Raw genomic sequence first — 13,890 nt, 5'->3', positions numbered from 1 at the left:
TCCTTCTACAACTATTTACTACAACTATTACTAATCACTATGTAGAACAGAATAGCAGTATTTTCCAAATGTGTTAGTGCTCATCTACTCAGCCCTCTTTTCTCAACACTCCATAAACACTGCCCTCTAGTGCATTTTATTGGCATGTCTGGGTAATTCTTTCACTAAATGGCCCTGCATATATTTGAAAATAATAAATTGTATTGTATTCAGAATTAGCTAGTTAGTTTGTCCAATATTTCATTTGTCAAGACCTCCAGCAAATTTGAGCAAAAGAAAACTGTTCATCTTATCACCAAACTTACACCGTAACGTTTATTAATCTACCCAAGTGCTTCTTATGACAAACATATTCATTTTATTTCACAAGAAAAGCAGGAGGCCCTCAAAGGCAGAAGGAAAACACAAAAGTATAAAATGTGCACCATATCTATCTAATTTCTTAATGGCCTAATACATGGCACAACCGGACAATTCATAAACATTTCAGTAGTAGGGTGGTCTTTAAGAGCGTTAGAGAGCTTCAGAGAGCTTTACAAAGCTTCGGAGAGCTTCAGAGAGCTTTACAGAGCTCCAGAGAGCTTTACAGGGCTCCAGAGAGCTTTACAGAGCTTCAGGGAGCTTTAGAGAGCTTTACAGCGCTTTAGAAAGCTTTAGAGAACTTTAGAGAACTTCAGAGAGCTTGAGATAGCTTTACAGAGCTTCAGAGAGCTTTAGAGAGCTTCGGAGAGCTTTGGAGAACTTCAGAGAGCTTTAGAGAGCTTCAGAGAGCTTTAGAGAGCTTTCTAGCCAGGCTCTGCATGACCACCCGTCTGGCCAGGTCACTGTACAGAGCCACTCGGTGGACACGACTATCCACGACGCGGTAATCAAACCCGTTCGCCTGTCCCGTCACCAGCTGGCACACGCCTGCCTCGTCAAAGCCCTCGCCCACAGTGACTGCCAGCAGCTGTGTGTTCTCTGCCAGGGCGGCGGCAGCGGCTCCGGGGATAGCAGGCCGGGCAGAGGCCACAGACCTGCCATCCGTGAACACCACCACTTTCCTGGGGACAGCAGAGCGGCCCTCCCTCTGGAGGGTGGAGGTCAGGAAGGCCAGGGCAGCCGGTAAGTCGGTGGCCCCGTCCATGTAGAGCGTAGCTGCTAGCCCCGTTAGCACATCCTCAAACCTGGCAGTGAAGGGCACCTCCACTCTCTGCTGCTGCCCATCGCTGTACTGCATGACGGACAGGCGGAGCAGCCCTCCCCGGTCCTGTGACAGCAGCCTGGCGGCCATGTTCTCAACAAACTCTCTGGCTCTGTAGAAGTTGGCCTGGCCCACACTGGAGGAGCCATCCAACATGAAGACTATGTCTGTAGCTTCCTGGAAGTTGGCTGGAGGAAGAGTGGACTATTTTAGAACAGCAGTTGGGGATCAGATACATTCCACAAAATCTTTAAATTGCAGTACTAGGCTGAATGCTAAATAAATAACGTATTGTAACCCATAGGAAACTGTGACCATAAAAACAAGGGAGAGGAGCAGTCTTACCTGGACAGGTGTAATCAGGACATTTCTTATCTGTAAACACAACCCAGACCTTAGTTGAGAGCATAGGAACATAGCATGTAGCTAGCTCCTGATATTGTAAATTAGAGCTAGCCTGTACACAGTCTACCTTGGCAGATATAGCCAGTAACGTTGTTGAAGAAGGAGTCCTCCAGCAGTTGCACGTGGTCTGTAATCTTCAGGTAGAGTCCAGGTGAGGCTGTGCCCAGACAGGTGATCTCCTCCAGCATGGTGGCGTATGACGCCCGTCTGAAGATGTCACCCATGCCAATGCCCACCACCTGAGGAGCCAAGAGGGAGGACATACTGAGGCTTTGACACAAAATGGCGGATTTGGAGGAAAGAGAGATGGTTCTCTTTATGTCTAATGAAATGGACCCTTAGTCCTGACATCATCTCTTCACCCCCAACCTATACATGTCCTTCAGCCCAATGCCCACTCTCCCCATCCCATTGCCCAGTCCCATTGCCATCCCTCACCCTTATATTGGGCACAGAGCAGAGGGAGGACAGCGGTTTGGCATCCCGGCGAGTGTCCGACCGTCCGTCCGTCAAGACTACGGCCACCTTTCGGTCCAGCTGGGAGCTGCCAAATGCCTGCCGGGCAAAATCCAGCGCCTCTCCCGTGTACGTACCACCGGCAATCCAGCGCATGTTTCTCACCGAGCTGCAAGTATGGGACATCAAACACAACAGTTAGTCAGTCAGTCAACTGATATCAGGTAACTGCTGTACTTTGGACTTTTGACTCTTATCTGGTCTGACCTTTTGAGCTGTGCTACTGTGGTGATCTTGGGGTCCTCCATAGATACCAGCTCCCGGGTGCCGTCATGGCTGTACTGAACTACACCCACTCGTGATCCTAGCTCCTTCTGCAAACAGGAACACACACAGAGAAACAACATTTAGTTAAGGCCCCTCTCTCACCCAGGGAAGCCAGGACAAATGTTCACCCACCTTGTCTTTGCTGAACTTGGTAATCTTGTTAATGATTCGAATTATAAACTCTTTTTCCAGGGTGAAGTTCTGCAGCCCAACGCTCTCTGAACTGTCCAGTACAAAGAGTAGCTTCACCGGACCACACTCACACACTGTGAATGCCAGTTACATTATCATTATAATAATATCATGATATATTCTGAGCATCATACACCATATGAATAGTACAGATGAAGGATCTTAATTTGATCAGTCTTTTGTTGCTGAAAATTGTCCTGCACAGCAGGAAATGCAAACTTGTAGTGTGTTCGAGGTTTAAAAAGGCTTCTAAAGTTTGTAATTTACACTTTAGAATGTCAGACTTGATTTGCCCTAATGAAAAATGTATCAACCCCTACAGAAGAATCCCAGTTAACTATAATCCACATTATAATTCACATTCCCTGTTGCTGCAGGATTATTCTCAAATTAAGATTGTACATCTGTATATCTATGTGACTTTTTACAATTCATGCTGTGGATGTAATTTGGTGCCTCTCAGAGTCTCTCACTGGCATACAGAGGGAAATTGAATCTTGAAAATTGAAACTGAAGGTCATGCAAGGATGTAAAATAATGCCATGTGTAACTGTTAAGCGCTAAAACTTTGTATGGGTCCAGGAACTTACCACAGCATGCTACAAGAGAAAAACAAAGACATTAAGTCAAGATCCACCCTGATTGATATCTTAACCTGTTTAGGATAGGGGGCAGTATTTTCACGTCCGGATAAAAAACGTACCCGATTTAATCTGGTTATTACTCCTGCCCAGAAACTAGAATGTGCATATAATTGTTTGATTTGGATAGAAAACACCCTAAAGTTTCTAAAACTGTTTGAATGGTGTCTGTGAGTATAACAGAACTCATATGGCAGGCCAAAACCTGAGAAGATTCTAAACAGGAAGTGCTCTCTCTGACCATTTCTTGGCCTTCTATAGCCTCTTTATCAAAAACAGAGGATCTCTGCTGTAACGTGACATTTTCTAAGACTTCCATAGGCTCTCAGAAGGCGCCAGAACGTAGAATGATGACTCTGCAGTCCCTGTCTGAAAAACAGTAGCGCATTTGGATAGTGGTCGATCTGAGAACAATGAAACGGGCGCACGCATGCACGTGAAGAGTCCATTTTACATTTTCAGTCTTTGAACGAAAACAACGTCGCCCGGTCGGAATATTATCGCTATTTTACGAGAAAAATCGCATAAAAATTGATTTTAAACAGCGTTTGACATGCTTCGAAGTACGGTAATGGAATATTTTGAATTTTTTTGTCACGATACGCGCCGGCGCGTCACCCTTCGGATAGTGTCTTGAACGCAAGAACAAACGCAGCTATTTGGATATAACTATGGATTATTTGGAACCAAACCAACATTTGTTGTTGAAGTAGAAGTCCTGGGAGTGCACTCTGACGAGGAACAGCAAAGGTAATCCAATTTTTCTTATAGTAAATCTGAGTTTGGTGAGTGCCAAACTTGGTGGGTGTCAAAATAGCTAGCCCGTGATGGTGAGCTATCTACTCAGAATTTTGCAAAATGTGCTTTCGCCGAAAAGCTATTTTAAAATCGGACATAGCGATTGCATAAAGGAGTTCTGTATCTATAATTCTTTAAATAATTGTTATGTTTTTTGTGAACGTTTATCGTGAGTAATTTAGTAAATTCACCGGAATTTTCGGTGGGTATGCTAGTTCTGAATGTCACATGCTAATGTAAAAAGCTGGTTTTTGATATAAATATGAACTTGATTGAACAAAACATGCATGTATTGTATAACATAATGTCCTAGGAGTGTAATCTGATGAAGATCATCAAAGGTTAGTGCTGCATTTAGCTGTGCTTTTTGTGACATTATATGCTAGCTTGAAAAATGGGTGTCTGATTATTTCTGGTTGGGTACTGTCCTGACATAATCTAATGTTTTGCTTTCGTTGTAAAGCCTTTTTGAAATCGGACAATGTGGTTAGATAAGACTCTTTGTCTTTAATATGGTGTAAAATAGTCATATGTTTTTTTTACAATCGCTAACATCCTTTTGTCCAATCTGTAGTCACATTTTCAAAACTCTTGTCACAAAGTTTGTCGTCTGAGGAGGAGAAATCATCGGACTAATATGCAGCGGTGAAATTGCTCATCTTCTTTTATTAAAGAAAGGAAAAAATACTCATACAAACAAACTATGAAAAACAGTCCTGTAAGGTGCTCAGACTATACATGGAAACAACCACCCACAAACACAAGAGAAAATTAACCCACTTAAATATGGCCTCCAATTAGAGGCAACGACAACCAGCTGCCTCTAATTGGAGGTCATTCCAAAACCCCAACATAGAAATAGAAAACCCAGAGAAACACATAGAAAATATAGAACATACACCAAAACCCCGAAACACACAAAACAAACACCCCCTGCCACGCCCTGACCAAACTACAATAACAAACAACCCCTTTTACTGGTCAGGACGTGACAGTACCCCCCCCCCCCAAAGGTGCAGACCCCGGATGCACCGAAACACAAAAAAAAATAAAAAAAATAACCCCAAACTTAAAGGGAGGGAAGGGAGGGTGGCTAGCGTCACCGATGGCTCCCGTGCTACACCCCCTCTCCCCAATCCTCCAACTACGGAGGTGGCTCAGGCTCCGGATTTAGTCCCCATTCTAACCTGCCCACCCCCCTTGAAGGCTCATGGCTGTAGACCACTGCTGAAGGCTCTGGGCTGAGGTGCGTCGCCGGAGACCTCGGGCTGAGGTGCGTCGCCGGAGACCTCGGGCTGAGGTGCGTCGCCGGAGACCTCGGGCTGAGGTGCGTCTCTGGCGGTTCCGGGCTGAGGTGCGTCTCTGGCGGTTCCGGACTGTGGGCCGTCTCTGGCGGTTCCGGACTGTGGGCCGTCTCTGGCGGTTCCGGACTGTGGGCCGTCTCTGGCGGTTCCGGACTGTGGGCCGTCTCTGGCGGTTCCGGACTGTGGGCCGTCTCTGGCGGTTCCGGACTGTGGGCCGTCTCTGGCGGTTCCGGACTGTGGGCCGTCTCTGCAGGCTCCGGACCGTGGGCCGTCTCTGCAGGCTCCAGACTGTGGGCCATATCTGCAGGCTCCGGACTGTGGGCCTTGCTCTGCAGGCTCTGGACTGTAGGACATTGCCGGAAGCACTGGACGGGGAACTGTCGCCGGAAGTTCTGGACGGGGCACTGTCGCTGGAAGCTCTGGACGAGGAACTGTCGCCGGAAGCTCTGGACGAGGAACTGGGAACTCATCTTTCACCCCAGCTGCCAAACTAACCCTGATTCAGATGACCATCCAACCCATCCTAGATTACGGAGACATCATTTATAGATCGGCAGGTAAGGGTGCTCTCGAGTGGGTAGATGTGCTTTACCATTCGGCCATCAGATTTGCCACCAATGCTCCTTATAGGACACATCACTGCACTCTATACTCCTCGGTAAACTGGTCATCTCTGTATACCCGTCGCAAGACCCACTGGTTGATGCTTATTTATAAAACCCTCTTAGGCCTCACTCCCCCCCATCTGAGATATCTACTGCAGCCCTCATCCTCCACATACAACACCCATTCTGCCAGTCACATTCTGTTAAAGGTCCCCAAAGCACACACATCCCTGTGTCACTCGTCTTTTCAGTTCGCTGCAGCTAGCGACTGGAACGAGCTGCAACAAACACTCAAACTGGACAGTTTTATCTCAATCTCTTCATTCAAAGACTCAATCATGGACACTCTTACTGACATTTGAGGCTGCTTTGCGTGATGTATTGTTGTCTCTACCTTCTTGCCCTTTGTGCTGTTGTCTGTGCCCAATAACGTTTGTACCATGTTTTGCACTGCTACCATGTTGTGTTGTCATGTTTTGTTGTTACCATGCTATGTTGTCATGTGTTACTGCCTTGCTATGTCGTTGTCTTAGGGCTCTCTTTATGTAGTGTTGTGTTGTCTCTCTTGTCATGATGTGTGTTTTGTCCTATATTAATATTTTATTTTTTTAATCCCAGCCCCCGTCCCCGCAGGAGGCCTTTTGCCTTTTGGTTGGCCGTCATTGTAAATAAGAATTTGTTCTTAACTGACTTGCCTAGTTAAATAAAGGTTAAATAAAAAATTACAAATTGAAATGACCAAATGTCCCTTCTGGATGCAATAGATGCCGGCTGCAGAGACATCTCAGCTGAAGACTGCCAGGGGTGGATAAGGCATGCCAAGCGTTTCTATCCAAGGTGCATAGCGAGAGACGACATAAGAGGTGATGTGGACGAGAACATGTGGCCAAATGCTAATGATCATATAGATTAGAACAGGACTGAATTTTAGTGTTTTTGTCACGTTTGTCATATGAAGGAGCGGACCAAAGTGCAGTGTGTGTATCGTTCCACATAATTTTATTGAACTGTGAAACTATGCAAGATACACAAATAAACTAAAGAACAAAAACAACAAACCGTGACGAAGCGGTGCAACATACACTAACTCAAAAACAATCTCCCACAAACCCTGGTGGGAAAAACAACTACTTAAGTATGATCTCCAATTAGAGACAACGATGACCAGTTGCCTCTAATTGGGGATCATCCCAAAAAAGCCCAACATAGAAATAAAGAAACTAGAAAAAAAACCTGTCACGCCCTGACCTACTCTACCATAGAAAATAACAGCTTTCTATGGTCAGGACGTGACAGTTTTTTTTTTTACTATAATTGTGTTTTATTTTTACACATTTGGAACCAAAGGCCATGTATGTTGGATTTCTTGTTGATCACTGGCAACAATTTCATGTTGCTAATAAAGCTTTTACTGCAGCAATTCTGTCACTTACAATTTTTTTCTACTTTACATTCTATGAAAGATGAGTCATTCACTTTTAGATAGTATGTTGCCAAAAATGCACACATTCGACACTCAATCAAAAAATGTAGAGTGGTTTACAGTAAAAGGAAACTGAATTATAAAAAACAATGGATTTCATATTGTCTAATGTCTGCAGGTAAGAACTGAAACATGAAGAGTAATGCAGTTTTTGTAATGCCATCAACTGTTAGTATTTTGAAAGTCATTGTGTTATGATTGACTACACGTTCCTCTTGGATAGAAAACATGTGCTAGTGTTTTCACAAAATGATTAGATACTGTATTGAGTCGGGTTTGCCGTGTTTTGATAGAGTTAGTGTATGTACAGTAGAGACATTTTTTTTTGCATTATGAAATGTAGAGTTGCTATTTAATTAACAAAATGTGGTTTTGAGCAGAAAATGTACTATTTGGCTAATTGTGTGATTGTCACGTCCTGACCAGCAGAGGGAGTAGTGGTTTAGTATTTTGGTTAGGATGTGACACAGGGATGTTTGTTTTTGTATGGTGGTGGTTTTTGTGTGTGTTGTGAGGGGTGTTTGATTTATGTGTTCCTGGGTTTTTGGATGTATGTTCTAGGTTGTATTGCTGCATTTTTGTCTAGTTAGGTTTTCTATGTTTAGGGTTGGGTGCTGGACTTTCAATTGGAGGCAGGTGTTTCTAGTTGCCTCTGATTGAGAGTCCTATATAGGGGTGTGTGTTTGTTAGTAGTTTGTGGGAAGTTGTTTGTGAGCACTGCTTTGTTTAGCCTGCCACACTGTTCGTGTCGTGAGTATTGTTTATTGTTTTTCCCTGTGGATGCTTTGCGTGTTTTATTAAAAAGATATGAGTATCCACATTCCTGCTGCGCCTTGGTCCTCCTTTCCCGACGACAACTGTGACAGAACTTCCCACCATACCAGGACCAAGCAGCGGAGGAATTCTGGCAAGGACTGGGGAACACGGCGGATAAGGGAGCCCGAGAGGCAGCCCCAATAAAACATTTTTGGGGGGGCACAAGGGCAGTTTGGCGGGGTGAGGTTGGAGACCCAGGCCAGCTCCCCGTACCCTTGTTGGACAGAAACAGACTGGACAGGTCCCGTGCTTTGGGGTAGTTGTTATGGTGAGGCCTGGTATTTTCAGGCCGGTACGCGCAGTACCAGCGCCCCGCATGTGCCAGGGGAGAGTGGGCATCCAGCCTGAAGGGGTGATGCCAACTCTGCGCTCGAGACCGCCAGTGCGCCTCTACGGTCCAGTGTTTCCCGCTACACGCACTAGCCTTGAGGTGCGTGTCTCCAGGCTGGCACGTCCAGTACCAACCCCACGCATCAGGCATCTAGTGCGTCAGCCCAGCCTCGCCAGTCAGGAGCCGCCAGAGCTGCTCGCCAGTCAGGAGCCACCAGAGCCGCCGGAGCCGCCCGCCAGTCAGGAGCCGCCAGTCAGGAGCCGCCCGCCAGTCAGGAGCCGCCCGCCTGCCCGGAGCCGCCGGAGCCGCCCGGATCCGGCCGGAGCGGCCCGTCTGCCCGGATCCGGCCGGAGCGGCCCGTCTGCCCGGATCCGGCCGGAGCGGCCCGTCTGCCCGGATCGGCCCGTCTGCCCGGATCGGCCCGTCTGCCCGGATCAGCCGGAGCGGCCCGTCTGCCCAGATCAGCCGGAGCGGCCCGTCTGCCCAGAACCGAAGGGGTCTCTCTACGACCCGGACCCCAATGAGTCTGCCTATAACCTGGAGGGCAGGAGGCCGGAACCAGAGCCACCTCCAGGATAGGTGGGTTGGGGAGGGAGGGTGTAGCACAGTGCCGTCGTTGACGGCAGCCACCCTCCCTTCCCTCCCTTATTGTTTAGGGGGTATTGCTTTTTGGTTTTGTTGGGGTATTGGGGATTTTTGTGTTTTCTTTTTTAAGGTGCATTCCGGGGTCTGCACCTTTAGGGGGAGGTACTGTCACGTCCTGACCCGCAGAGGGAGTAGTGGTTTAGTATTTTGGTTACGACGTGACAGAGGGATGTTTGTTTTTGTATGGTGGTGGTTTTTGTGTGTGTTGTGAGGGGTGTTTGATTTATGTGTTCCTGGGTTTTTGGATGTATGTTCTAGGTTGTATGTTCTAGGTTGTATTGCTGCATTTTTGTCTAGTTAGGTTTTCTATGTTTAGGGTTGGGTGCTGGACTCTCAATTGGAGGCAGGTGTTTCTAGTTGCCTCTGATTGAGAGTCCTATATAGGGGTGTGTGTTTGTTAGTAGTTTGTGGGAAGTTGTTTGTGAGCACTGCTTTGTTTAGCCTGCCACATTGTTCGTGTCGTGAGTATTGTTTTTCCCTGTGGATGCTTTGCGTGTTTTATTAAAAAGATATGAGTATCCACATTCCCGCTGCGCCTTGGTCCTCCTTTCCCGACGACAACTGTGACAGTGATGTAGGTGTGTTGCTGTCTTAAGAGTTTAGAAAAATAATCTTAAGTATAGGTCAACTCTTGTTAGCAATTGTAAAAAACTGTAAAAACACTTGCATTCCAAACATACACAACAAACACTGAAATACAGAGTTATTATAGCTACATTACATCCACAACTGCCTCCACAATTGCATGTGTCCCTGAGTGTGTGTGTGCCTGCATATGTGTGTGTAAGTGAGTGTGTTCGAGTGTGTGTGCGTGCCTTCCTGCCTGCATGTGTGTTTAAGTGATTGTGTGTGTGTACACTTGCATCTCTTTCACAAAGTTTGTCCCAAACTCAACCCAGGATAAATGCTGCTTCAAATGAACTGTTTAGCTAGGAAGATAAACTGTGTATTAGTCGTGTATTAGTCGTCTTTTAGCCTTCAGAGGAGACAGTGCAGGGTACATTTTTAACAGTAGAGGTTGGGACTGTGTTCAGGCTCACTGATACGTCTTCTAAATCTATGTTGAGTAAAATTTGTTTCACTAAAGGAACATGTTTGGCACAGCAGTACGTTAATCTGGAAAATAACCAGTATGACTGAATTTTGAGCACTCAATATACTTACAGCAGAGTTTCTGAATGACCTCCAGGATCTCACATTCCTGAGACAGGAAGATAAATGCATTACAGGGAGATTTAGGAGAATCTTGTGACTGTCCATTTCCATGTATGTGTGTGCGTGTGTGTGTGCGTGCGTGCGTGCATGCATGCGTGTGTGTGTACGTACATGCGTGTGTGTGTGCGCGCGCGTGCGTGCGTACATGCGTGTGTGTGTGTGTGTGTGCGTGCATACATGCGTGTGTGTGTCTGTGACTGTTATGTACAGGAGTGAAATATACACAGTTGTCATTCAGTGTAAGCAGTATTGACTGCTGACCTTTTTGACACAAATCACGATGACAAAGTTTAATACACACACACTATGACTGAGGAACAGAGGAGGTCACTTTTTTACCTCTGACCAACGTCATCAAACCAGCCCACCGTACACTCTCCCATCCCTACGAGCTCCAAGCCCCAACCTTCCTCAACTCTTATTCCTGCACTCCCCCATTACACACAAACAGTGATGAAAAGTGTGTTGGAATTTGGCTCCTTCCCATCACCCACAATTGCTCCATTATTTAAGAGTTACTCACGTCTGCCCCCGGATGGCCCACTGGGCCTGGTGATCCCTGTAGGGAAGGACAGGAAGCCATGAGTCAGATAGCAGATTTTCGTTGGTACTTAGTAGGTACTACTTAACATATTCATACAGCATTGGTCATAATAAAAGTAGAAAAATATGTTAACTATGTATTCAGAGCTGTGGTTCCATAATATTTACTGTGAACTCAATGTTGTTGTGGAACTTACATTCTCTCCTGTGAGACCAGGGTATCCTTTTGGCCCCTGGAGGCCTCCCCGACCTGGCTGGTCGTTCTGTGGAATCAATATGGAAGGCGTATGACTGAGCAAATAGGTATAAGCTATGCTAGGCTAGGCAATTTATATCATACGGAGATTACAATGCACCTGGTTTGGCCCTTTGGTGGCAGTGGACAGTGCTGAACTCTTTAATCTAAGGTCAACTTACATCATCACCGCGATCACCTGGCAGGCCGACATCACCCTTCAGCCCTGGGAATCCCCTGATTCCCTATGAGAGAGACAGAGAGAGACAGAGAGAGAGAGAGAGAGAGACAGAGAGAGAGAGAGAGAGATGGTTAGAAGTTGCTGAGAACTTCTTGAGAACTTCCACAAAAATTCTCAGGAAAGTCCCAGCTCATCAATAATCACATTATGAAAAAACAATCTAAAGTGATTGATGTATGTAATTATAGTGGAAACCAGCTGAAGTGAATTTTCCCTTTGTAAGAGGCATCTGTTGTCATGCTGTGGGTTTTGTTTTTACTCTCTCTCTCTCATTTCCTTTCCTTTCCTTTCATTTCTCTCCTGAGAATTTCAGTGGAAGTTCTCAAGAAGTTCTCAGCAACTTCTCACTGCTAACCAGCTGTTTTTTTAACTCTGAAATAATAACTGTACGTCTGCAACACATGCCTGAGGATGACTGTGTATTACAGACAGTGTAGGTGACAAGTCAGTGTGTTATGTGTCTCTCCATAAGTGGAGTGAAGTCCAGAACAAAAACTTCCAAATTTCTCTTGTATCCAAATCGTATAAAATTTGATTGGTCACATACACATGGTTAGTGTCACGTCCTGACCAGTGAAAGAGGTCATTTGCCATAGTAGAGTGGTCAGTGCGTGGCAGGGGGGGGGGGGGTTGTTATGTAGGTATTTTGGTTTTTCTGTTTCTATGTGGGTTTGTTCTAGTTATCATTTTCTATGTGTTGGTTTTCATGTTTGGCCGGGTATGGTTTCCAATCAGAGGCAGGTGTCTTTCGTTGTCTCTGATTGGAAGCCATACTTAGGCAGCCTGTTTTTCCTTTAGGGTTGTGGGTAGTTGTTTTCCGTTTTGTCTGAGTACCTTATGGAACTGTTGGCTGTCGTGTTGTTCTTTTGTTTAAGTGTTCTCATAAAATAAAGTAAGAATGAGCACTCTACATTCTGCGCCTTGGTCCCCTTTCATCGACCGCTGTGACAGTTAGCAGGTGTTAATGCGAGTGTAGCGAAATGCTTGTGCTTCTAGTTCCGACCATGCAGTAATATCTAACAAGTAATCCAACAATTTCACAATAACTACCTTATACACACAATTGTAAGGGAATGAATAAGAATATGTACATATAAATATATGGATGGGCGATGGCCAATCGGCATAGGCAAGATGCAGTAGATGGAATAGAGTACAGTATATACATATGAGATGAGTAATATAGGGTATGTAAACATTATATAAAGTGGCATTGTTTAAAGTGATTAGTGATACATTTATTACATCCAATGTTTAATTATTAAAGTGGCTAGAGATTTGAGTCAGTATGTTGGCAGCAGCCACTCAATGTTAGTCATGGCTGTTTAACTGTCACGCCCTGGCCATAGAGAGGGTTTTATTCTCTATTTTGGTTAGGCCAGGGTGTGACTAGGGTGGGCATTCTATGTCCTTTTTTCTATGTTTTGTATTTCTTTGTTTTGGCCGGGTATGGTTCTCAATCAGGGACAGCTGTAGATCGTTGTCTCTGATTGGGAGCCATACTTAGGCAGCCTGTTTTCCTTTGGGTTTTGTGGGTGGTTGTTTTCCGTTTATTAGTTTGGAATCCTGACGGAACTGTTGGCTGTCATTTTGTTTCTTTTGTAAGTGTTCTATTTCTTCATTAAACTTCAAGATGAGCACTAAACACGCTGCGCCTTGGTCTACTCCCTTCGACGGCCATTACAGAACCACCCACCACAAGAAGACCAAGCAGCGTGGACAGGAGGATTGGACCTGGGAGGAGATCCTGGATGGGGCAGGACGCTGGACAACGCCTGGGGAGTATCGCCGTCCGCAGTGGGAGATCGAGGCAGCTAAAGCGGAACGGCGATACTGGGAGGAACAGGCAAATCAACAAGGCAGGCACGAGAGGCAGCCCCAAAAAGGTTTGGGGGGGGGGGGCACACGGGGAGATTGGCAGAGTCAGGCAATAGACCTGAGCCAACTCCCTGTGCTTATCGTGGGGAGCGGTTGACGTGGAGAGCACCGTGCTATGTGGAAGTGCGCACGGTCTCGCCCATCCGCACGCACAGTCTGGTGCGGTCGATACCAGCCCCCCGCAAGTGCCGTGCTAGAGTGGACATCCAGCCAGGAAGGAGTATGCCTGCTCAACATATCTGGCCACCAGTGTGTCTCCTAGGTCCAGCCTACCCTGCGCCTGCTCTACGCACGGCAGCCCTCAACCTCCAGCACAGCCCAGTTCGCCCTGTGCCAGTGCTTCGCCCGTGCCGGGCTACAGTGACAATGCAGCCAGGATGGGTTGTGCAGGCCGTGCGCTCCAGACCACCAGTGCGTCTCCAGGACCCGGTCTATCCTGTGCCTGCGCCCAGAGCCAGGCCTCCTGCATGTCTCCCCAGTCTGGTGAGTCCTGTGCCTGCTCCCAGAGCCAGGCCTCCTGCATTTCTCCCAAGTCTGTTGAATCCTGTGCCTGCTCCCAGAGCTAGGCCTCCTGCATGTTTCCCCAGTCTGG

The 13,890-nt window shown here is 46.4% G+C and overlaps 1 protein-coding gene across 3 annotated transcripts in view; it reads right to left on the bottom strand.

Annotated features, from left to right (window-relative positions):
* Positions 1-301: 301 nt before the first annotated feature.
* The window catches only part of LOC106585480 (collagen alpha-1(VI) chain), a 59,856-nt gene continuing 46,267 nt past the window's right edge, over positions 302-13,890 (bottom strand). For all 3 annotated transcript variants that reach the window (XM_082960176.1, XM_082960177.1, XM_082960179.1), the window contains 10 exons: positions 11,362-11,424; positions 11,142-11,207; positions 10,925-10,960; positions 10,351-10,387; positions 2,504-2,637; positions 2,312-2,418; positions 2,027-2,213; positions 1,656-1,827; positions 1,529-1,558; positions 302-1,371 (listed from right to left, as the gene is read on the bottom strand). In XM_082960176.1, the coding sequence (XP_082816302.1) occupies positions 764-1,371; positions 1,529-1,558; positions 1,656-1,827; positions 2,027-2,213; positions 2,312-2,418; positions 2,504-2,637; positions 10,351-10,387; positions 10,925-10,960; positions 11,142-11,207; positions 11,362-11,424 (1,440 nt within the window). In that variant the 3' untranslated portion in view covers positions 302-763. The remainder of the gene's footprint in view (positions 1,372-1,528; positions 1,559-1,655; positions 1,828-2,026; positions 2,214-2,311; positions 2,419-2,503; positions 2,638-10,350; positions 10,388-10,924; positions 10,961-11,141; positions 11,208-11,361; positions 11,425-13,890) is intronic.

Source organism: Salmo salar, chromosome 02 (genome assembly GCF_965601325.2).
Source record: "Salmo salar chromosome 02, fSalSal1, whole genome shotgun sequence".
Taxonomy (NCBI): domain Eukaryota; kingdom Metazoa; phylum Chordata; class Actinopteri; order Salmoniformes; family Salmonidae; genus Salmo; species Salmo salar.
The sequence above is the reverse complement of the archived record's forward strand: the minus strand, read 5'-3'. Positions and strand labels throughout refer to the sequence as shown.